At 40.2% G+C, this 23215-nt stretch overlaps 1 protein-coding gene across 1 annotated transcript; it reads left to right on the forward strand.

Moving 5' to 3' along the window:
• The first annotated feature begins 1033 nt into the window (after positions 1-1033).
• Positions 1034-22704, forward strand: LOC148015643 (protein yippee-like At4g27745). Its single transcript, XM_087665137.1, has 3 exons — positions 1034-1316; positions 21615-21723; positions 22247-22704. Exons 1-3 carry the CDS (start codon positions 1108-1110, stop codon positions 22328-22330), a joined length of 402 nt encoding a protein of 133 aa, XP_087521263.1. The 5' UTR covers positions 1034-1107; the 3' UTR covers positions 22331-22704.
• The last annotated feature ends 511 nt before the right edge of the window (positions 22705-23215 follow it).

Raw genomic sequence — 23215 nt, forward strand, 5'->3', positions numbered from 1 at the left:
AATCTAGTCTAAATGTGCTAACTTAGTCCTTACCCCCCAAATAGCATGGAAGGTGCTATGCAATGGAGTCGCACCTTCCATGCAAGGAGGCTAGTTACACTAGCTAATTAATCTAAATTCAAGGCAACAAAGAAAGATCTAACAAAGAGGCCAAGGAAAACAACCCAAGTACTTGACTTGGTGATGAGGGCAAAGCATGTTGATAAATGACCCACGAGACCCAAGTCTCCAAGTCCCATGATGAAGGCTGATTTAAAGGAGGAATTGCACTAGTAGTAACTCAATGGATTGCCTCACTTAAGATGTGGCACAACATGGAGACAACTAAGCCGATGCGCCTTAACCCAAACAATGTGACAACTTGGGATTGCATCTATAAGGCTTCGCATATAAAGGCATAGAAGCCAAGCTAAGTAAAGTTAGAATTTTGAACCCTTTATTAAAATGTAATTGAGTTGAGGGTGGATGGAATGAAAATGAATATAAGAAATTAGTCTAGATGGGTAGGTACTGACTAGTTTGATAAGAAAAGCTATGTTAAGACTCCCAAGTAATAGTGCAATGGACACTAGCTAGCTTGATAAGAGAAACTCTATTAAGACTGTACAAACGAGTCCACTTAGGCACTGCATAGCTTGATAGAATAAGTTGTGTTAAGACACTAGAATGAGTCAAAGGTGAATGAGCCTTACATTATTGACGACGACAACAATCCATTGTGTAGGGGTAAATGTGGGATCCCCTTTTTCCCATTTGTGGCTTTGTAGGTGTGCCTTGGCATTAGAACCAAATGCACTTACATAAGGAGTAATAGTGAGTCAAGAATAGCTTGATGTGCATTCTACATGTGATTTCCTATGCTTAGTGGTGAATCTTTAAATGTGCGATAACACGAGGGCGTAGTCCTGAGATTCCTTATGACTATTTTATGAATACAAAGATTCCTCATCGATACACTTTGTATGTCTGTCCATCGTGCCATTTTTGTACCTTTTGACAAAATTCGACTTTGAAAGTCTTGTGAAGATTAGTACCGAAAGGGGGGGCGGGGGAGTGGCAAGACTATGAGCTAATTTGGCGTTATGTTAGCTATGTATCGCTAGCAGAATGCTGTATGGATGTTTCTTGAAGCGCTCATTAGTTTTGTGCGCGCGTGTCGCGATCGATCGACCGATGGGGCAGCTGTTCAAGGAGTATCTGACGGGCGACCGCATCTACTGCTGTCGCAATTGCAAGGCGCATGCTGCGACGCATGACCAGATTTACGCCAAGACATTCCAGGGCCGCTTCGGCAAGGCTTACCTCTTCAATAACGTGTTCGTTCCCTCTTTCCCTCTCACTTCGTCTGTCTTCTCTTCTGTCACGTTCATTTGGTTTGTTAATGAGAGAAGCGTATGAGACTGTTGCTGGCGTCTCAGTTTTCCGCGGAAATGCACGATGTTAGGATTTTGATGTGGAGCTCCTACATAAGCTGTTGGATGAAATCGGTTGCATTAGTTTCGGATAGGCGGGCGTGCGTGTGCGTGTTGGATGAAAGCTGTTGGACTAAACCTGTAGGTTTCATGTAGGTAGGGCGACCGCAGGCTTCTGTGCGCGTGCTCGCTTGCAATATGAGTTAATCAGGAAGTACTGACGAGCTCAGCACAAGACGCGGCACTTTTGAGTGTTGCATTCGGTTTGTGCATTTGAGAAACTGGAAATATGCATTGCCTTACGTCCTTTTATGCCCTATCACCTCTGTCATAGATGATACAGATGATACTACATTGATGACCGAAATAGGCTCTGCATCCCTCCCCGCAGGAACATGAGGGCACTTGCAGTGTACCATGCGAGCAGGGCAAGGAAGCTAACACAATTTTTTTTTTCACTAGCCTAGATAGACATAGTTTACTACTAATCACACTTAAGATCATTAATTGTTAGAGTCCAATGCATTGACAAGCATGGCAATTGCTGCAAATAAAGCAGATTGTGATGAGATTGAGGAAGTATAGAGAGAGTGAATAATTCATTTGATCTTAGAAGAGAAGGGCTTGTGCGAAAAGTCATTGGAGAGGATGTAGAAGCAAATGGAGGAAGACGTGATGAGGTATTGCAAAAGAGAGTATTTGACATATGTGTGGATACATGCAAGTCCTAGAGACCGACCAGATAAGGGAATCTAAAAGGGAGGGTGGAATATTCATGGCTAGATCTATGAGTCAAGGAACTTTGCTAATGCCATAAGACTCAAGGGGGAGTTGATGAGCATAAAGATGAAGAGTAGGGACAAGGTTGTTGAGCTAAAACTTAAATAGCCCCAAAAATGCTTATTTAATGTAAAACCCTAAAACGGGACATGGTTTAAGAGAGTTTTTGTGAAACACTAATTTGGGAGGGTCCATCCTCATCTATGAATAGACAGGCTACCCCCATTCAGTCCTTATCTCTTGTGCAGATTTTTAGTCATCAATCTTTCTCTACATGTTGTGATTGTTAGACATCACTCCTACAGGTACTCTACCTTTTGGCAACTATTTCTCTTGCTGTCATCTCCCACTTGATGTCACTCCCATTGTTGCATTTGACACTCCCACAGTCACTGCTAATCTCTAGAAGGTCTCTGGCAGCTTGCATTTGGTTTCTATTAGTTAGGGGATAGGTGCTTCTTCATTAGGTGGTTACTCCATTGTTGCGTTTGCAGTTTTTGGTTGCCGGTTGACATCATCACCCCCTCTATTGCTTGCGTTTGTAGCTTTTGGTTGCCAATTGCCTCCTATAGCATCATCCCTGTTGTCTCTAGCTTCTCCATCCTACACTGGGATTTGCGTTTGATAGTTTTCCTCACTCCAACACTTCGACTGGTGGTCACAGGACTTGGGATCTGTCTTCGGTGGATGTCACTCTTTCATCAGCAGAGTCATGCTAGTGAGTCTATGCAATGGTTGCCACATCCTTAGATTATCTCCATCTTCACATCCTTAGGCCTTTAGGCTATTAAATTGGGCCCATAGGACTTTGTCCTTAGATTTTTATTCTTAAGTCTTCTGTTGCATTTACTTACCCACACAGAGACATTTGCATCATTGCATTGTTCCTTCAAGTAGCTTTTTCTTTTACTTTTTTCTTTTTTTTGAGTATGTCACTAGTGACTTTTGTGCTTGCAGATCTTTCTCTCGTTTGCCAGCTTTTGTTTTCATTGTAGGGCTAACTTGTAATTTGCACCAATCCTATCTAGGCTGGAGACTTGGGATGCACGTTGTTTCATTCATGGTTTCATCATCCCAGGAGTTTTGTTCTCCTACTAGTATGGAGATTTTCCCTCTTGAGGCAGATCGTGTAGCATCTCTCTTGATAGTGACTTCTATCTTGTTCTTCCAATTGGGATGGTTTCTCATATCATGGTTCTTGGCACAACTTGAAGACCAACATCCGTCTCCTCTTCCTCCTTCAGCATCGACATCCAATGTTGAGAGCGAACTGCTACACTTCTTGATATACTAGAGGTTTCGGCACTTGTCTTTGACATTGGCCTTTCTTCCCCTGTTGTTTCTCCTCCTTTTGCATTGCATGATTTCATCATCTTTGTAAAGGGTGCTTGCGCAAGTGAACAATTTTTCTATGAGAAACACTGTCCAAGTGGCACCTATTGCATGAGGATTTCATAGTACGTAGCATACTCATTGTGCAAAGCATTACTTGACGGATCTTAAGCTGTTTCCATTGGCGGTTTGTAAACCACACCACCATTACTTCATCACCCTTTCCTCGTCATCGATATCCTCGAGTGGATGGGTAGCTTGTTTGTTTTGTGATGGGTTGGACCTAACCATCCCTTCTCCTTTTCCTATACGGTATAGTTACTTAATCGACCACAAACCATCTCTCAAAACACATTTAAAAAAAAAGAGAAAAAGTTTCTTGTGATTCCATGCGCCTCTGGAGAACTTGATAGGCCATTGGGCAGCTGACGAGCACCCATCATTTGATACCTTGTCCTCTCTCGGGTGACTACTTGGACTCCCTTGGTAAGATAACCATTGTCTCTATAGTCTTGGTAGGCCACTGGGTAGTCAGCATGCACCCTTTGTCTAATGCCTTGGTTACTTTGGGGTGGGACGCCTTGGGCAAAATTGGGTCGGCCTTCCTTTCTAGCTTTGTTTTGGGCTTGAGAGGGGTGTTGAGCTAAAAAATCCATTATATGCTGATTAGTTTCTTAAACAACCCTAGAATATGCTTGCTTAATGCAAAACCCTAAAATGGGACGTGGTTCGAGAGAGTTTCTGTGAGACCCTAATCTGGGAGGGTCAATCATCATCTATAAATAGACAGACTGCCCCTATTCAATCCTTATCTGTTGTGCAGATTTTTAGCCACCATCAGTCTTCCTCCACGTGGCTGTCCAACCTTCGCGATTGCTGCCATCACTCCTCCAGGTGCTCTAGCTTCTGGTGATTGCTTCTCCTACTACCATCTCTTGCTGCTATCTCCTGCATGGTGTCACTCCCACTGCTGCGTTTGACACCTCACAACTATCACCAACCTCCAGAATTTCTCCAGCAACTTAAGTTTGATCTCCATCAGTTAGACGACAGGTGCTCCTTCATTAGGCAGCTGCCTCATTGCTGCCTTTGCAGTTTTTGGCTACCACTTGACAATATCACCCTCTCTAGTGTTTGCATTTGCAGCTTTTGGTTGCCGCTGAGTGTTGGTTATCGTGGTAGTATTGAACTATCGACTTTTGCTTTAGTATGGATTCCATTGTTCATTCATGAGTTCCCTTTGAGCTGATTTGTCCTTTCTTGCTCATTGTTCATTGTGTTGTGTATCGTGCCTTGTGTTTATTGCTTTTGCTTTTGTTGTGCACTCTCGCGCGGTTGTAAGTGATAATAGTTTGGGATTGGCGACAACATTTTGGAGTCTTTGAGCAACAAGCAACCTAATCTACAACATCCTGATCAGCATGTGAATGCTATTTGGGCCTCTTTTAATGATAGATTAAAGAAATTTCTCTCTCCTTGGCCATTCTCATTTTCCCCACATTCCCTTGGCCATTCTTAGTGTTTCAAGGTGTTAGCAACACCATCAAACTTTGGTGGTAGCTTATAGAGAAGAGTCCCCACAAGAGGGGCTTTGGGAATGGCGAATTGTAATTGTGACAATCCTGGGAGTTGTATCTGTGTCACTCAAAGTAGAAATGATTGAATTGTCTTAATCAGACACTTCAACTTGATAGTTTGATCTTTCAAACTTAATCACAATTAGCATGGTTGATGGAGCCGCATACATAAATTATAACTTCTCCCACACCTTTGGAGATGTCTTGCAGGAGGTGACTGTTGGTAAAACTTTCTTGGAGATGCAACAGAGAAGAGCTGAATATGCACATGTATTGTCATTGTCCCAAGCAAGGATCACTTCTCAATAGTTCTCGATTAGGCGGAAGAGGAGAGGGCATTTAGGGATGCAAGGCCAATGGTAAAATTCCAAAGTTGCTTCCGCACAAACTAATCTTTCATAACAACACTCTAGGTGAGATGGTCAAGTCCCTTGAGCTTATCATCAATGTTGCAACAGGGAGGAGCCATTTAGATGAGATGTGGAGAAGATAAGAAGAGATATGATAGAGGCACTTTGGATGAATAGTCCAACACCAATAGCTCAGCAATTCAAGCAAACAATTTAGAAAACAGAGAGGTAGGAAAATATATGAATAGTGTAGTGACAAAAGCATAACAATCGACATGTGATCCTTCATCTAAATGTATCTGGATTAGGCTGAATATGCAAAACGCAAAGATTGCTAGAGATTAAAGTTGGAGTAAAAATTGAAATTGACTACAATGTCATAAGGACATGAAATTTTGATGCTTTGTCTAGCATTTGATTAAGAGCTGATTAAATGTGCAAATGTGACTTGCATATGTGAGGTGCAGGTTAGCTATTTCACAATGTGGGACCTAGGACCCCGAGATATCAGTTGTGGTGCCAAAGGCAACAGTTGTAACAAGTTGTACTTGACAGGTACTACGTGGTACCTGGTGTCAAATATTGGTCCAGATCACTTTATTAGCCATAAGTGTTAGTGGTGACACTAGGGGCTTGATATTAATTAATTAATTAGTGCAAGTCTAGGGGCTACAGAGTGCTCATAAATACTTGGTGTAAAGAAATGCTTGACTACAAAATACAAACACAATTATATGACAAATGCACAGAATGATAAAGAAACACAATTAAGGTTATGGTGAACACAAAAGATAAAAAAAATCCGAATAATGAATGAAACAATGCTCGGTGCAGCAAATACACTATGCTAGGTGAAATATTGCCCCATGAACTCCCATGTTTCTAGAATTGAGGCAGAGAATATGAGTAGAAGAGAGTGTCATACTTTCACAGATCGAAATGTTGTCAAAATGTTGCCGGCAGCCTCTAAGATATTTGGCAGCAGTAAATGCAGCCTTGTGATGGCCAAATCATGTGTAGACAGAGTAAAAGGAGAGCAAATGCAGGAAACATTGATGATGTGGCAGTTGGATGATGCAATAAAATTGGTCAATGCAGTAATTTGGATGACGTGGCAAGCCAACCATCTTAAGGAATAGCAAAGCATAGCAGATTGATGATGTGGCAGTGTAGGTGGCTCTAGGAATAGCAAAACACAGGTTTAGGCTGGCCATAGAGGCTGCAAATGCAGATGGCAGCCACATGGCATTAGGCGGCAGCTGATTAGGGTGCAAACAGTAGTCGCTTGGCTAGACAACATGTTGGAAGATTGGAAATGGTCACAAACAATAGTAAATAGGCTGCACAGCAGGCGCTTGATGATAGGAAGCAGGGGGCAGCAGCAGCTATCCTCCATGAACAGGGTGTGGACAGTAGAGAGAAGGTACCCGCAAGTTGCAAAGACGAGATTAAGCAGACGACAAGCCACGTGATAGTTGGCGGCAGCTGATTAGGGTGCAAACAGCAGTTGCTTGGCTGGATAGCAAGTTGGAAGGTTGGAAACAGTCACGAACAATAGCAGATAGGTTGGACAGCAAGCGCCTAATGATAGGAAGTAGGGGGTAGCAGCTCAATTTGAGATATCCTCTACGAATGGGTGTGGACAGCAAAGAGAAGGCACGTGCAAGCTGAAAAAATGAGATTAAGGCTGAATGGTGGGTAGCCTATCTGTTTGTAGATGGTTGGTTGCTCCTAAATTAGGGTTTGGCTTATGGGACATAGACACTCTCTAGAAACAATTTCTTATCAATGAAAGTTTGATAATCTAATTGATTAAGCTTGTTTTGGGGTTGCTAATGTGGCTAATTAGCATATAATGCATATTTAACTCCATACCCCTCTCAAGTCTAAAATTGGAACCATAAAGGGACTGTATTGTCCAAAACCCATGTTTTTCTTTTCCCCAAAGGCATCCCATCCCAAAGCAGCCAGGGTATCGGACAAAAGTGTACGTCGATTGCCCAATGGCCTACCAAGATTATAGAGGTGATGGTTATCTTACCAAGGGAGGGCAAGTGATCACCCTAGAGAGGCCAAGGCATTTGTCAAAGGGTGCTCGTCAATTGCCGAGTGGCCTACTAGGACCTACAAAGGGAGATGGATTCATAGTGGATCCTTTTTTTGGTTTTGGGGGGTTGGGGAGGAAGGAGGTTGTTAACCTTTGATTTGATTTAGCATAAGTGTAGGTTTTCAATCGGTGTTCATTTTATTGAGTAATTTGTGCTCCTAGGGGAGAATAAAGGGATGGTCGGACCCAACACATACAAAACGGACAAGCTATCTTGACTACCATTAGGTGTGGTTATTCTCATGCAAAATGCTATGCAATGGTGCCACTTGGACAATGTCCTTGCTTGGGAATTGTTCACTTGCACAAGCGCTCTTTTATAATCATAGTTATTTGAAGAATGCGCTAATGATACAATGTACAAATAATGAATGTTTGTGAAGCAATAATGAATCAAAATCCTGTCACCCTCAAGAGAAGAAGGCCACCCTCTCTCAATGTGGAAGTGAAAACCAAAGGGAATCCTCTCCCCATCAATCTGAAGTAGTAGGGGAGGGTACACCCATGTTGAACAATCCTAGATAGCAAGTATTGAAGAATGGGACAACCGCTTTGGTCAAACTATTTGCAAAATTATCTAATGAAGGCACAAATTCTAGGTAGACGGTGCCTAGCTCAACTTGCTCTTTGTTGCGTCCGTGGACTGACGATGGGATTACCAACTAGTGTAATGGCACTCTAATTGTCGTAGTAGAGGAAAGTCGATAAAGCCCCTTTGGGTAGACGGTCTCTACGATGCCATCAAAGAGGGCCCGATACTCTACCTTAGTTGTGGAAGCAACCACCGTCTCTTGCTTACGGCTTGACCAAGAAATGGGAGTTGTGGCCATAGAAAAGATGTAGTGAAATGTCCCTATAAGATCCAACCTGCACACCAGACTTGACACAAGCCAAACTCACAATAAAAGGGAGTGGACATCAGACTCATCTCCCAACCATAGAGCCGAACGGGTTCACCCTTGAGCATGGGAGCTAGCAACACTCCAGGTCACAACTACATCCCAAGGGTTGGGGTTGTTAGCGGATATGTTAGTTCATGTGTGAGTCTGTGCATGCCAGAGAGGGGTGGGAAGATTTTAGATATTTTAGGTGTTTTATTTGTTATTTTCATAGTGTGTAGGACATTTATTATTGGCCGACTTGACATCATTTATGGCATTGATTTGGCCTATATATATTGGGGCTCCTCCTCCTCAGGCGTTGTGTCATTCACCTCCTTCAGGTTCTGGTGGAGAGAGGGAGCCGGTTTTGGTGCCTTGACAACCAATGATTCATGTTGGATCTGTACTGTCTCATATATTGGTATATGGATTCCATTTCCCTAGTATCTCTTTGCTTCTGATTTCTTTGTGCATTGTCCTTTTCTTTTGTGTGTCTCTCTTTTCCTTTGTCTCTTGTGTTTAGTAGTCTATTACAGCAGTTTTCTATGCTTGCATCATTGCATCCACTTCTGACATGGTATCAGATTTCAGGATCACTGTTCTTGCTGCTGTTTTATGCTAGTGCAGGTCTGTATTTTGACTTTTCATCTGCTGTTTGGACTTGTTCTTGCTGCTGTGACTGCTCTTCAGTCTTGATGACCATCCTCTGCTAATTTTAGGCCTGTTTTTCTGCTATTTTCTCAGTGTTATGCAGTCTGCCATCTGTGTTTACAGTTTTCTGGGGCTGTTTTAGTGCTGGGGACCTGTTATTGACCCTTCCACATCTGCATTTTGGGGACAGCAGGCGGAGGCAACTTGTTTTCTGTAGGTTGACCACCTTTATTGCAATTCCTAACTGTGTTTTGTCATCAGCCTCTGCGTTTTGTTTTTTTTTCTATGCAGGGCTGGGCGACAGGTTTCAGGCTGCTTTTTGGTTGTGTTTGGTTCTTTTTTTTCCACTTTGTGATACACTGCTCAGCTTTAGAGAGGGTTCATATGTTCTCATCACTACACTATGGTTATTATTGATCTTTTCTCTTTCTGCTTTCTTTATTGCTTTGAACTTGGGCAATCCTTGTGAGTCTATATTTTTGGTATACTTTTCTCCTTGAAGATCCCTTGTTTGTCTTCATCTTCTTTGTATCTCCCTCATCATGGCTGCTCTGGCACCTCCTAATGGTCCGCATGTAGACATTCTTTACTTATCTATGAGTGTTATATTGGAGACTTGCTGTGTTCAACTTTAGGTTTTTGTGAGCATGCTATCTCTTGGTGTTTCATACGTTCTAGTTTCAAAGAGGGGGTGTCATACGGCAAAAGAATAAGAAGTCAAGTGCTTTTATTGTGGCAAGAAGGGCATACTCAATCCGAGGAAGATGGTACGTAGTTAACAGAGCTGTTGCACGTCCTCGACAACCTTCTCCAGTTCCATCTGATTTTGATGAAGACAACCATAAGGAGGCTGTGCTTACATGGGATTTGGATGATGCCCATGCGTATTCAACATTACTTCGATGTATTTCCAAAGAAGTCCTACCGGCGGTCACCTCCTGTACGATAGCTTCAGACGTATGGTCGAAGTTACAGTTGATGTACGAGGCTCCTTCCACCCTGAGGGCCGTTAGTCCATATGGTCAGCTCCAACAACTGAAGTTTGAATCCAAAGATACGATTCAATCCTTACTACTTCGTGTTACCCAACTCCAGGACCAGCTTTGTACTATGCAGTCTACCCTATCAGAGGCACATCTTGTTGGTACGGTACTCTACAAGCTTCCTCGGGAATAATGGCGTGGCGAATGCTTTACGGGCGCAGATATCTACGACTCTTGTCAGTTTGCTTCACATGTCCTCCATGCTACTTGAGCATGAGGCTACTTCGCGACTACAAGGGAAGCTTGGTGGGCTGGCCACTCACTGCTTGGATATCCATGGTTCTTCTAGTGGTTCTATGTTGTATAGTTCATGATTCCCCATCCTTGTACTACTATATTGTATCAGCTCACCCTTGATTTGAGAGAGGGTGTTAGCAGATTAGTCAGCCCAAGGTGAGTCTGTGCTGAAGGGGTTGTGGCAATATTTTTTCTTGCATTTTCTGATGCCCTTTTTAGGGCTAGGAAGCATTTAATGCTGGCCGACCAGCATTAAATGCTGGCCGACTGCATGTAATGCTCCCCCCATTTTATACCTATATATTGTTGGGGCTCCTCCTCCTCTTCTGTACTTCAGCCATCATTTGTGGATTCTTCAGAGGAGAGAGGAGCAAGTGCCAGGGTGCCCACACAGTCAGTGACTCACTGTTGTATGTTGTTGTCTCGTGTTTGATATGGATTCCATTTCCCAGGTATACATGTGAGTTCTCATTTGTATTTGTGTTTATTCTTTCTCTTATCTTGTGTTCAGCAGTTTATTTCAGCATGTTGTTTATGCTTTCATTGCTGCACCACTTCTGACAATTTACAGCTGCTGCCCTGTCTCAACAGCCTGTAGATGCTGCCTCCTGCTGTTGATTGGTCTTCTTCTGCCCTTGGTAGCCTCAGAAGGTCCTCCAATGGCTGCAAATCAGACCAACAACCTCCCCTTCCTCTCTCTTGCAGCCTGAATTTATAGAAATGCCTCTCTCCAGTCTCTAAAGACGTTTTTCAGTCTTGTATGGGCATTTTTCACAAGTGGCAGCCTTCCCAAATGGTTTTTCCAGTATTTTTTTAATTAAATATTATTTTCAGTCTTAAAATACTAAAAATTAATCTAATAATTATTTCAGTGCCCTGAAAAATAATATAACTGGACAATAATTAAATTGGCTAGGCAACTTCTATTCTCGAGTCTCTCTGTGCTTTCTTTGACCATCAGATTGGCGTTAGGTACCATTAAACGCCACTTCTCTGGTGTCACCAACTGACACTTATGGCTAAATGGATGACCTAGGCCAACAACTGGCACCGGATACCACCAAGTACCCGTGCGGCATAACTTATAGCAACTTTTGTCTTTGACATCTCGTAATTTCTTCGGGTCCCGGGCTTGTAAATTTACTTTAACCCCAGTTGCACCTCACATGTGTATCATTTACTTCATGTGATTAAAAATTAATCCACATGTTAAGTGAGGTTTCAAAAATACATGTCCTCATGACACCACCTCTGGGAGCTACCTAGTTTTTGTTCCATTGGAACTTGAGATATCTCCTTTGGCACCATCGGTAGCATTTTCTTTGTCTTTTGATGTTTCAGAGATCGTGATCCACGAGTTTCTTGATTTCCTCCTCTCTTAGGGCTTAGTTCTAAGATTGAATCCCGATTAGTTTCAACTCAGTTTTTGATCAGTTTGAGAATCATTTATAGTCACTTTTGGGATTAGTTTTTGCAATGAGTTTGTGATAAGTTTGGGGTCACATTTGCAGCAGTTTGTGATTGACGGGGACGTGAAATTTTGAGGTGCTCTAATCTTGTTGATAACATTTGATTAAGATATTAATCAAATGTGTAAGGTTGTTTGACACATGTGATGCACATGGTAGTTATTTCATACTAATAGGCCAAGGACCTAGAGGATGCAAGGGATGTCAAAGGCAAAAGTTGTGATAAGTTATGCCAGTTGGGCTTTGGGGGTCAGTTGGTGTGCTTTTTGACCCTGGGACAGATATTTGATGAATAAGTGTTGGTGGTGACACTAGGGACTAGCATTAATTAATTAATTAATACCAGTCTAAGGGTCAACAAAGGTTGCGGACTACTCCAAGTTGCACATGGCCTAGCCAATTTAATTATGGATGGACACATTTAATCTTGGGTAGGGTCAGAAGGGCTGAAATTAAAGTTTAAGAGTATTTAATTTTGAAAACTAATTAAATGGTTGGATAATGCTAAAAATGGGTTTAGAAGGCTGCTACTTGGCAAAAATGCCCATGCAAACTGAGAAAACGTTTTTGGGGGGCTGGGCCTCAGCCATTCAATTAGTTTTATAGCTTGGAGAGAGAGAGAGAGAGAGAGAGAGAGAGAGAGCTCTGTTGCCAGTTGGTCCATTTTTTGATAAGAGAACAACAATTTGTTGTAGAAGATAGCCATCTAGGGGTCTCAACAGGCAGGGAACAGCCAGGAATCACCTTCCAGGGGCTAGCAACAGCATTATTGATAAGATGATAGCATTTCGGAGGTGCGTGGCAGTATAAATGATTGCATTAAATGCAATCTGGAGCAAGTAACAGGCAGAATTTAGGGTTTTCTCGCAAAGAAAATTAAAATTCTCTCTCATGTTGGCTTTCTCTCATCTTCTCCAACCCATTCTCTGGAGATCTCAACATTTCTCAATCATTTTGAGCAGATCTTACCCAAATTTGGTGGATGGTAGAGAGATCTCTGCTGTAAACCCTAAATTTTTGCAAAAGTTACGGTTTGACAGCCACCTTGGAACCCCTGCCAATTGGTAAAGTCATTCTACACTAAATTCAATACCAGATTTGTGTAATTGTCAAGGAGTTTAGAAGCCAACCCATTCATCGTAATTTGGGGCAGCACTTGGCTAGTCAGTGGTTCCATTTGTGTAAGTCCTGGGTGAAAAATCAAGGGGCAATTGACCCGAATTGATTGTTGATTGTTACTACAACAAAGAGGCTCTTTGGAACAACAAAGGAGATGGTGAATCTTAGCTTGTACTCATTCCGTCAGCAATAAAGTTAAAGAAATACCAAAAGAAGCGCTAATTTTGGGGCCAAGAGGGTGTTCAATGTGCGAAATTATTAAGGTAATTTGTGCATTTCAAGTTATATTCATTTGCTGATTGCTGTAGTTAAGTGCTTAACTAGGGAATTACTGCCCTTTCCAAGAAGGGCGGTTGGTTTCATGTGATCAGTTCTCAAATTAGGAAATGATCAGATTGTGCTTAATTTTTGATGGTTTACAATTGGTTCCATGGATAGTTGCGACCAGCCTTCCTTCTCGGAGAGGGTGGTAATTCCTTGATTAGGCACTTAATTACATCAATCAACAAATTAATATAAATTGAAATGCATTATTTACCTTAATAATCTTGGACAGTAGACACCTGGTTGGCTCCAAAACTGGCGTGCCTTTTGGTATTTCTTTAACTTCAATTGCTAATGGATTGAGTAGAAGTTTAGATTTCACAATCTCCTTTGTTGATCCAAAAGCCCCTTGCTGTACATACAATTAGCAAGCAATTTGGGTTAATTACCCCTTGATTTTCACCTAGAAATTGCACAAAGGGAACCACCCATTGGCCAAATGTTACTCCAATTCACAATGGATGGCCTGGCATCTAAATCCCTGTCAATTCCACAAATTTCAAGTGCTGATTTTAGTGTAAGATGCCTTCTCTTGTTGGCACGGGTCCCAAGGTGGTTATTAAATCCTAATATTTGCATTAATTTATGCCAGTCCCTAGTGTCACTGTTCTAGGGTAAAAATTGACACTAATTGATCCCCAAAGCTCAGGTGACATAACTTATTATAACTTTTGCCTTTGATACCCATTGCATCCTCGGGGTCCTTGGCTTGTTATCATGAAATAATTGCTATGTGCATCACATGTGTTAAACAACCTTGCACATTTGAATAATAACTTAATCAAATGTTATCAGGAAAATTAAAGCATCTCAAAATTTCATTTCTCCATGACAGACCTCCCCTTTGAAATCCCTACAATTGTCATCGATTGCATTGCATTGTGCCAAAGGAAAAGCATACTGCACTGGAATTTCCATAAGGCATCACAGTCACAACATTGTGCATTATTGTCCAATCATGCTGTATGCCCCAAACTTATTGAAACTTGAAAATTTCCAGCCAGTATATAGATAACATAAAACAGAAAATCAGTCCAGAACTGTTGCTAGAAACTCATTGAAGCATCCATAACTCATGGTTTTTAACTGTTCTGACTATCAATAATAGAAAAGCATCAATTTAGCATAAACCATGGCTGAAACTATCAATGGCATTTACTAACATGCTGTTGTCTATGAAACCAGTTGTAAATCATTGAAAAATGAGCATAATTGGATCATAAATTGATCATTTGCTGATTTGAGAAGTGATCACAAACTGCTACAAATGTGACCCCAAACTGATCACAAACTATTGCAAAAACTGACCAGCAATCAATGCAAAAACTGATGCAAAACTGATCCCAAAAGTGACCATAAATAGTTCTCAAAATGATCAAAAACTGAGCTGAAACTGATAATAAATTTTGCTTTAAAATTGAGGCAAAATTCATGCCAAACCGATCATAAGTTGATGCAAAAGTATAGTTTTAGTGTCTGGGTGAAACTTATATCCATTTTGCGTACATCACACAGTGACTAGTACAGCAAGTAGTGACCTCATGGCAAACATATTGTCAACACAATACCTTGGATGCATGATGAATACATCCTAGATCCACTACATACGAGAGCGGTCAATAACTAGAGGAGTGGAAGTGCTAACCATCCCTCCCTCCCAAAAAATCAGGCAACACTTCGGATCCTTACTCTGCTGAACCTGACTGAGCTCGAACTAAAGTCAGCTCTAATTGAAAGGCATCTAGGTAAAGTTGCAACAATTGAGGATGGTCTGCCAAGTCATCCTCTTCCATTGATTTGGCATCCATTGGTGAATAATTCTGAAATTTCACCAAGTATCTTGTGGAAATTTTTGCTTTGATCTTTCTTTCCTTGTATGCCAAAATTTGCTAGGATACCAAAATCTCATCTAGCTCCTCAATCTTAGGCTGAATTTTAGCAGACATATTCTCTGACACATCACATGAAAATGCCTTAACAAACTGACATGAAAGGCATTGTGTATTCGCCAATGTGCAGGTAATTCGGTCGATATGTCACATCACTGATATTCTCCAACACCTAGAAGGGCCCATAGTATCTCATACTCAACTTTAGATAAAGTCCTTCTCTTTCTTTTATCTTTGTTAGCCTTGCCTTTTCAAAATGTAGCAATACATAATTGCTCTTTGCAAAGTGCAAAGTACGTTTATAACGATCAATTGCCCTCTTTTGCCTGTTCTGTGATCTTTGAAATGTATACTTTATTCTTGCATAGATTGCATCCAATTTTCACATAACGGTCAGTCTCAAAGATCTTATTCTTAGTTTGCAAGATAGGTGGTACCTTCTTGCCACCCTCAACCATGTCAAATGGAGCTTTGCCAGTGGAACTATGCATTGTGCTGTTGTAAGCAAACTCAACCAAGGGCAAATACTACTCCCATTGTGTCTTGCGGTCTGAAACATAGCACCTCAAAAGATCTAACACTGTGAAAGTTGCTTCCTTAGACTGACCGTCTGTGTGCAAATAGAAGGATGATGAGAATTTCAGCATTGTATCCATATTCTCAAACAACCCCTTCCAAAATAAATTGGTCATCCGAGGGTCTCAATCATTAATGATCAATTGTGGCATATCATGATACTTAAAGACGTGCTACAAAAACAATGGTGTCATGTGATCAACCTTTATTTTCTTTCTCATCGGAATGAAATGGACTTGTTTGCTAAATTTGCAAATGATAGTCCATATCCCATCATTCCCTATAGGTGTCTTAGAAAGCTAAAAAATAAAGTCCATTGCAATGCTCTACCAAGGCCTATCTAGAATAGGGCAAGGGTTGCAATAAACTCGATATCTTTTGCTTATCATGCTTTACCTTTTGACATATGATACATGCCCTGATAAGCTATTCTACATCATGCTTCAAAGTTGACCAATAAAAGAAATGCTCCACTGCCTTGACCGTGGCATCAATACCTTTGTGTCCTGCATACGGAGAAGTATGACTTTCAGTGATAACTTTGGGCCTTAGGCCTTTAATTGCTTTGTGATACATAGTCATCCATGCATTATTGGAAATCCATCTCTTAACACAAAGTGCTCATGCCTTTGGCCATTGCAGTGCTAATCATAAACATTAGCAAAGTCCTAGAATCAACAACATATTGCTCTTTCATGGTATCCAACTCAGTGTGATAAACTGTGCTAACGGTTGAAATTTGTGGCTTATGTGACAATGCACAGCCACAACATTCTTTTTACCATCAATATGTACAATATAATAATGAAACATGGAGAGAAAATTTGCCCATCTTATATGTTTCTCTGACAACTTTGTCTGCATCAGAAAGTATCTCAAAGTTTGATGGTCTGTCTGCAATTTTTACCTAGAAATTGCACAAATGGGACCATCAACTGGCCAAATGTTACCCTGATTCACAATGAATGACTTGGCATTTGAAATCATTGCCAATTCCACAATTTTTAGGTGCTGATTTTAGTGTATGATGCCTTCTCCTGTTGGCACGGGTCCCAAGGTGAGCGCTAAACCCTAATTTTTGTAGAAATTTAGGGTTCACAATAGAGATTTCTTTGTTGTCTACCAAATTTGGTTGAGATCTGCTTAAAATGGTTGAGACATGTTGAGATATTCTGGGAATGGGTTGGAGAAGGTAAAAGAAAGCCAAGATGAGAGAAAAATCTGATTTTCTTCGTGAGAAGATCCTAAATTCTGCTTGTTAACTACTCTAGCTTGCATTTAATGCAGTCATCTACTGCCAGACACGTCCAAAATGTTGTCACTTAATCAACAATGTTGTTGCTAGCCCCTGGAAGGTGACTCCTTGTTGTCTCTGTCTGCTAAGACCCCCAGATGGTTGTCTTTTGCAACAAATTACTATTCTCTAATTAGAAAATGGGCCAACAGCTCTCTCTCTTTCTCTTTGAAGTTGAAAAGTAACTGAATAGTTGAGACCCAGCTCCCAAAAACGTTTTCTTAGTTTACATGGACATTTTTGCCCAATGGTAGCCTTCTAAACCCATTTTTCAGCATTATCCAATCATTTGATTAATTTTTAGAATTAAATAATCTTGAAAATTAATTTCATCTCGTTTGACCCAACCTAAAATTAAATGTGCCCATCCATAATTAAATTGGCTAGGCCATTTGCAATCTAGAGTGGTCCCTAATCTTTGTTGACTCTTAGATTGGTATTAATTAATTAATTAATGTCAGTTCCTAGTGTCACCACCAAAACTTATTGGCCAAATAATTGTCCTTAGATCAAAATTGATACCAATTAACCTCCAAAGCCTAGCTGGCATAACTTATCACAACTTTTGCCTTTGACACCTACTACATCCTCGAGGTCCTTGGTCTATTACTATGAAATAACCACCATGTGCGTCACATGTGCTAAGCAACCTTGCACGTTTGATTAATAACTTAATTAAATGTTTATCATCAAGATTAAAGCATATTGAAATTTCATATCCTTGTAATAATAGTAACATGTTAGTCAATGCCATTGATAGTTTTAACTATGATTTATGTTGAGTTTATGCTTTACTATGATTGTGAAGGTAGAAGAGTTGAGAAACATGAGTTATGGATGCATCTGATGGGTTTCTAGCAACAATTCTGGACTAATTCTCAGTATTTTTTTATGTTTATGTTGGTTGGAATTGGGAAAATACGTACTTCTAGAAGGAGAGTGGTAAGTCTCCCACGTATTAGGTGCTCGAGCCTTTTTAGTAAGGTTTGGGGCATGTGGCATGGTTGGACAAGAGTGACTAATGTTGTGATTGTGATGTCTATGCCTTACGAAAATTCTAGTATAATATGCTTTTTCTTTGGTATAATGCAATGCAATCAAGAACGATTGCAAGGATTGTGATGTCTTTGCCTTATGGAAATTCTAGTGCAATATGCTTTTCCTTTGGTACAATGCAATGCAATTGAGGACGATTGCAAGGATTTCAAGGGAAAAGTTTGTCATAGAGACATGAAATTTTGAGATGCTTTAATCTTACTGATAACATTTGATTAAGTTATTATTCAAATGTACAAGGTTGTTTAGTATATGTGATGTACATAACAGTTGTTTCATGGTAACAAGCCAAGGATCTGAAGAATGCAGTGAATATCGAAGGCAAAAGTTATGATAAGTTCTGCCAATTGGGATTTGGTAGCCAGTTGGTGTCAATTTTGACCCTAGGACAATTATTTGGCCAATAAGTATCAGTGGTGACACTAGGGATTAGCATTAATTAATTTATTAATGCTAGTTTAAGAGTTTATAGAGGTCGGAGATCACTCTAGGTTGCAAATGGTCTAGCCAATTTTATTATGGATGGGCATATTTAATTTTAGATGGGGTTAGGAGGGCTGAAATTAATTTTCAAGATTATTTGAATTTGAAAATTAATTAAATGGTTGGATAATGTTGAAAAATGGGTTTAGAACGTTGTCACTTAGTAAAAATGCCCATGCAAATTGAGAAAACTTTTTAGGGGCTTGGGCCTTAGGAAGTAGGGAACATGAGGGAGACCCTTCCAAGGGTTGGCAATAGCATTGTTGATCAAGTGACAACATTTTAGAGATGCCTAGTAGTAGGTGATTACATTAAATGCAGGCTGGAGCATGCAAGTTTTAGGGTTTTCTCGCGAAGAAAATCAGATTTCTTTTTCATCTTGGCTTTCTCTTGTCTTCTCGAGTCGATTCTCAAAAGATCTCAGCATTTCTCAATCATCCACAGTAGATCTCTACCAGATTTGGTGGACATCAGGAGGATTTGTACTGTAAATCCTATTTTTTGTAGTAAGTAGGGTTTAGCAGCCACCTCGAGACTTGTGCTAACAAGATAAGGCATCATATACGAAAATCAGCACATGTTATTTGTTGTATTGATAGGGATTTCGAATGTCAGACCATCCGTTATGAATTGGGGTAGCATTTGGCCAGTTGGTGGTTTCATTTGTGCAAGTCTTGGGTAAAAATTAAGGGGCAATTGGCCTAAATTGCTTGTTGGTTGTTTGTAGAGCAAGGGGCTTTTGGATTAGCTAAGAAGACTAGAGAATCTCGGCTTGTAATTGATCCATTGGCAATTGAAGTTAAAGAAATACCAAAAGGGGCCCTAATTTTGTGACCAATAGGGCGTCTATTGTCCAAGATTGTTAAGGTAATGTGTGCATTTTAGTTTATGCTCATTTATTTATTGTTGTAATTAAGTACTTGATTAGATTTTACCACCCTCTTTGAGAAGGAAGGCTGGTTTCAGTTTATGCTATACTATGGTTTAGTTTTGTCATATTAATTGAGCTCATCATTCATGGATCTATCACATGATAATTTGGCATTGTTTTTGAGATTTTTTATGAGTCTTATGCTATGTTATGTTACTAGTAATTTTCAGCATGTGTTGGGCATATAGAATGGTTGAACAATAGTGTGTAATGTTGTGTTGACTATGATACCTTGTGGAAAATCTAGTGTAGTACTTTGCTTTTGATGCATTTGGTAGTGCAATTGGGGATGATTGCAAGGATTTTAAGGGGGAGCACTGTCGTGAGGACATGTATTTTTGCAAGCCTCACTTAACATATGGATTAATTTTTAATTATATATTTAAGTAAATTTTGCCCATGTGAGGTGCAACTAAGGTTAGTGCAAATTAATGAGCCCAGGACTCCAGGGAATCAGCGGAGGTCAAAGGAAAAAGTTGCAGTTAGTTATGTCACACATGTACTAGGTGGTATTTGATGCCAGCTATTGGCTTGAGTGATTTTTTGGCCACAAGTGTTAGTTGGTGATACAAGAGATGTGGTGTTTAATGGTACTTAAAGCTGATGTGATGGTAAAAAATGGCACAGGGACACTCCAGAGATGAAGTGGCCTAGCCAATTTAATTACTGATTGGTCAGACTATTTTTTTGGGCAACGAAATAATTATTATATTAATTCAAAAATTTTAGATTGAAAATTAATATAATAATAAGATAATGCTGAAAATTCATTTGGAAAGGTTGCCACTTGTTAAATTTTCTAAAGGGAGGCTAGGAAAAATGTGGGGAAGGTTGGGAGAGCAAAAACAAAGGTAAGAGAGAGAGAGAGAGAGAGAGAGAGAGAGAGAGAGAGAGAGAGAGGATCATTCATTCTTGCTAAAAGCACAGTGTGAGGAGCATTCTCTCCTTTGAATTTTCTCTCCTCTTAACATTCTCTCTCATTCCCCAACCATTTCATAGCCTTGCTTCGAAGATCTCAGCATTTGAACCCTTGGAGGCTGAGGAATTTCAGTTTTCTAGCAGTTGCCTCAGGAAGCATGCCAAGTATTGAAAACTCTAAGACCTGAATTATTCAGGATTGAAGGTGATTTTCATATGAAATCAGGTGGAGACCAGCCAGCCATTAAAATTGGAACATTTTCACTCTTCTCGAAGTGGGTAATGGCCAATTGATGGCCCGAATCAAGGGGTAAATCAAATTGAAACTTGTTGGTCACTTTGGACAGCAAGGGGAGTTTGGATTACGATGGGGAGAATTCCATTGTAAATCAACTTCTACTTCAATATAGGTAAAGAAATACCAAAAGGGGCACTAGTTTTGGGGCCAACCGGATGTCCATTGTCCAAAGTTTAGTACATAAATTTGTATTTTCAGTTTTGCAATAAATGCTTAGTGCTGTAATTAAGTTATAATGAGGGAATTACTACCCATCCATTGAAGGAAGGCTGGTTTCAATCAGATATCAAAACATATGAGTTACATTGTTGCTTGCGTACAAAGTCTATTTATGCTAGAACTAGTAAATAAAGTATAGATATTCAACATACTCAATCTGGTCGAAAATCCACGTGTTCTAATCTTTTGCATAGGTATATCTCATGTTTCACTGTGTATGAGCTCTGTTTAGGATGTGCTTTGTTGCATTCATTGCAGTTATTCTACTTGATGCACAATGGCTTCGACCTGAAGGTTTTCCGTTTCACTGGTTGGACTAGCAATGGTGTTTTATTTTCTTTTACTTGTTTGACCAGCAATGTGTTGCATTGTCTTTTGTCTCTCTTTAACCTCAGGAACATGTCTTATATGGCATTGCAATGGCAATCCTAAGTGGTCTCGTCAAAAGTATGCAGTAGGATATGATGTATGTTGTCTTGATAATACATATTCTGGTTTTCAGCACCACCAATGGCTTGTAGTGTATTAAACTTAGGACGTGAACTTGCAAGATATTCATGAGGTATTACGGCTGCAAGAACTGCATATGCACAGGCTTTAAAAAAGTAAATGGTAAATGTCCCCTTGACATCAAATGTGAGACTGAGATATTCATGGGTGGGATGCAGGGTGAACGTATGCTTAGGCCCAACAGAGGATCGACAGCTTATTACTGGATTGCACACTGTTAATGACATCCACTGCAGTTCATGCTATCAAATCTTGGGTTGGAGATATGTGAGTTTTTTTTTTGTTTTGTTTTGTTTTGTTCATGTGCTGCATATCTCAAGTTTATGTTGTTGACTGCTGTTTCTCATGTCTTCAGCTGCAGATTGAGAATATTAGCCTTTTATGCTGTTTCATATTTTTACACAGGAATCTCTATCTATTCTAGAATGTTGCTGATGCAAGCATATAGGCCTTAGCATGAAAACTGTGCTCAATCTGGTCCTAATGTTGTGTCTTGATAGGAAAATTTGGATGCAGCTTAGGCTAAACATATGCATATATATTGTTTCAGGATGTTAACCAACTGACTGAGTCTGAGTCATGATATTGTTATCGCCTAATTGTTATTTATATCATATTTTGTGATGCAGTTGCACGGTTGACTGTGTGCTTATTGTGATTGTGCCATTTAAATACTTGGAGAATATGTCTCAATGTTGGGACCGTCCTCATGCTGTTGTCAATTATTTTCTTCTGAGCAGTAGGCCCTCCACCCTCAGCTTATCAAACTTGCATTAATGGCTGTCTGTAGGAAAAAGCTTATGAAGAGAAAGAGAAGTACAAGGAAGGGAAGTACATTATTGAAAAGACAAGAATGGTAAGAGAGAATTCGTAATTGAGTCCAAGTTCTTGACAGGAGTCATGAAGTGCAGGTGTGCTCTGCTTTGTGGAGCAGGGCACGAGCAAGCAGCGTCTGCTTGGTCTGTATGTGTACAGAAGTTTTTAATAGCATATTTGTAAATTTTCTCAACTTGTAATAACCAAAACTCAACTACTAGTTGTAGCAATGTAGAGTGTATCAAGAAGGCAAGTTTACATTTATATCCTCAAAGATAGGAAGATAGTTACAGCCGAGCAGTAACACTATCATCAGAGGCAAAGTGGAATGTTTCGATTTAGCCTTGAGATACCGAGTTGAAATTGTTAATTTGGTTTGGAATGTTCCTGTGTATGTCAGCTTGATAGCTTGAAGTGACAGTTCTTGTGGTATTATCTGAGGTTGAGAAGATATGTGATCAGAATGGCTAGGAAGTTTTTCATAGCAATTCTAGTGTCCCCTGAAGCCCACGGTACCTGAATTCCTTGGAGAAAGGCGTTGAAAGTGAGAACGATCTGTGACCCCCATTTTGAAACAAATGACGAATTGTTTTGCCCCTCAAATCAGGACAAAGATAGGCAAGAAGTTGCACTCATTTTACCTCTGAAATTGCTCATAGGTCACTTTGTTTTTGCAAGATAGAAATAAGTAAACAAAGTTTTCATTGCTGACATTCACACGTTTTCTCAAAAGTTATTCATTACAGAGTTGCTGAGCGCAATCCTTTCATCACCATAATGAGCTCAAACGAAGATTGTTTGCGCTCACGTTGATGGATTAATTTGCTATATAACAAGATTGATGTACACTTATAGCTATGTTGATGCACTCAAAAACTCACAGTTGAGATGTGCAAAATTTAGATCTGTAGGAACGGTCATCACTTTTATGTTATTGCTTCCT

Source organism: Lygodium microphyllum, chromosome 24, assembly GCF_053477565.2.
Source record: "Lygodium microphyllum isolate KBCC chromosome 24, Lygodium_microphyllum_v1.1.10, whole genome shotgun sequence".
Taxonomy (NCBI): domain Eukaryota; kingdom Viridiplantae; phylum Streptophyta; class Polypodiopsida; order Schizaeales; family Lygodiaceae; genus Lygodium; species Lygodium microphyllum.

Bases quoted from the DNA above. Each gene is read 5' to 3' on its own strand.
- LOC148015643 (XM_087665137.1), top strand. From the start codon at position 1,108: ATGCTGTATGGATGTTTCTTGAAGCGCTCATTAGTTTTGTGCGCGCGT. The intron at 1,317-21,614 runs GTTCGTTCCCTC...GGTGGGATGCAG, and splicing joins GCTTACCTCTTCAATAACGT to GGTGAACGTATGCTTAGGCC. The intron at 21,724-22,246 runs GTGAGTTTTTTT...GGCTGTCTGTAG, and splicing joins AAATCTTGGGTTGGAGATAT to GAAAAAGCTTATGAAGAGAA.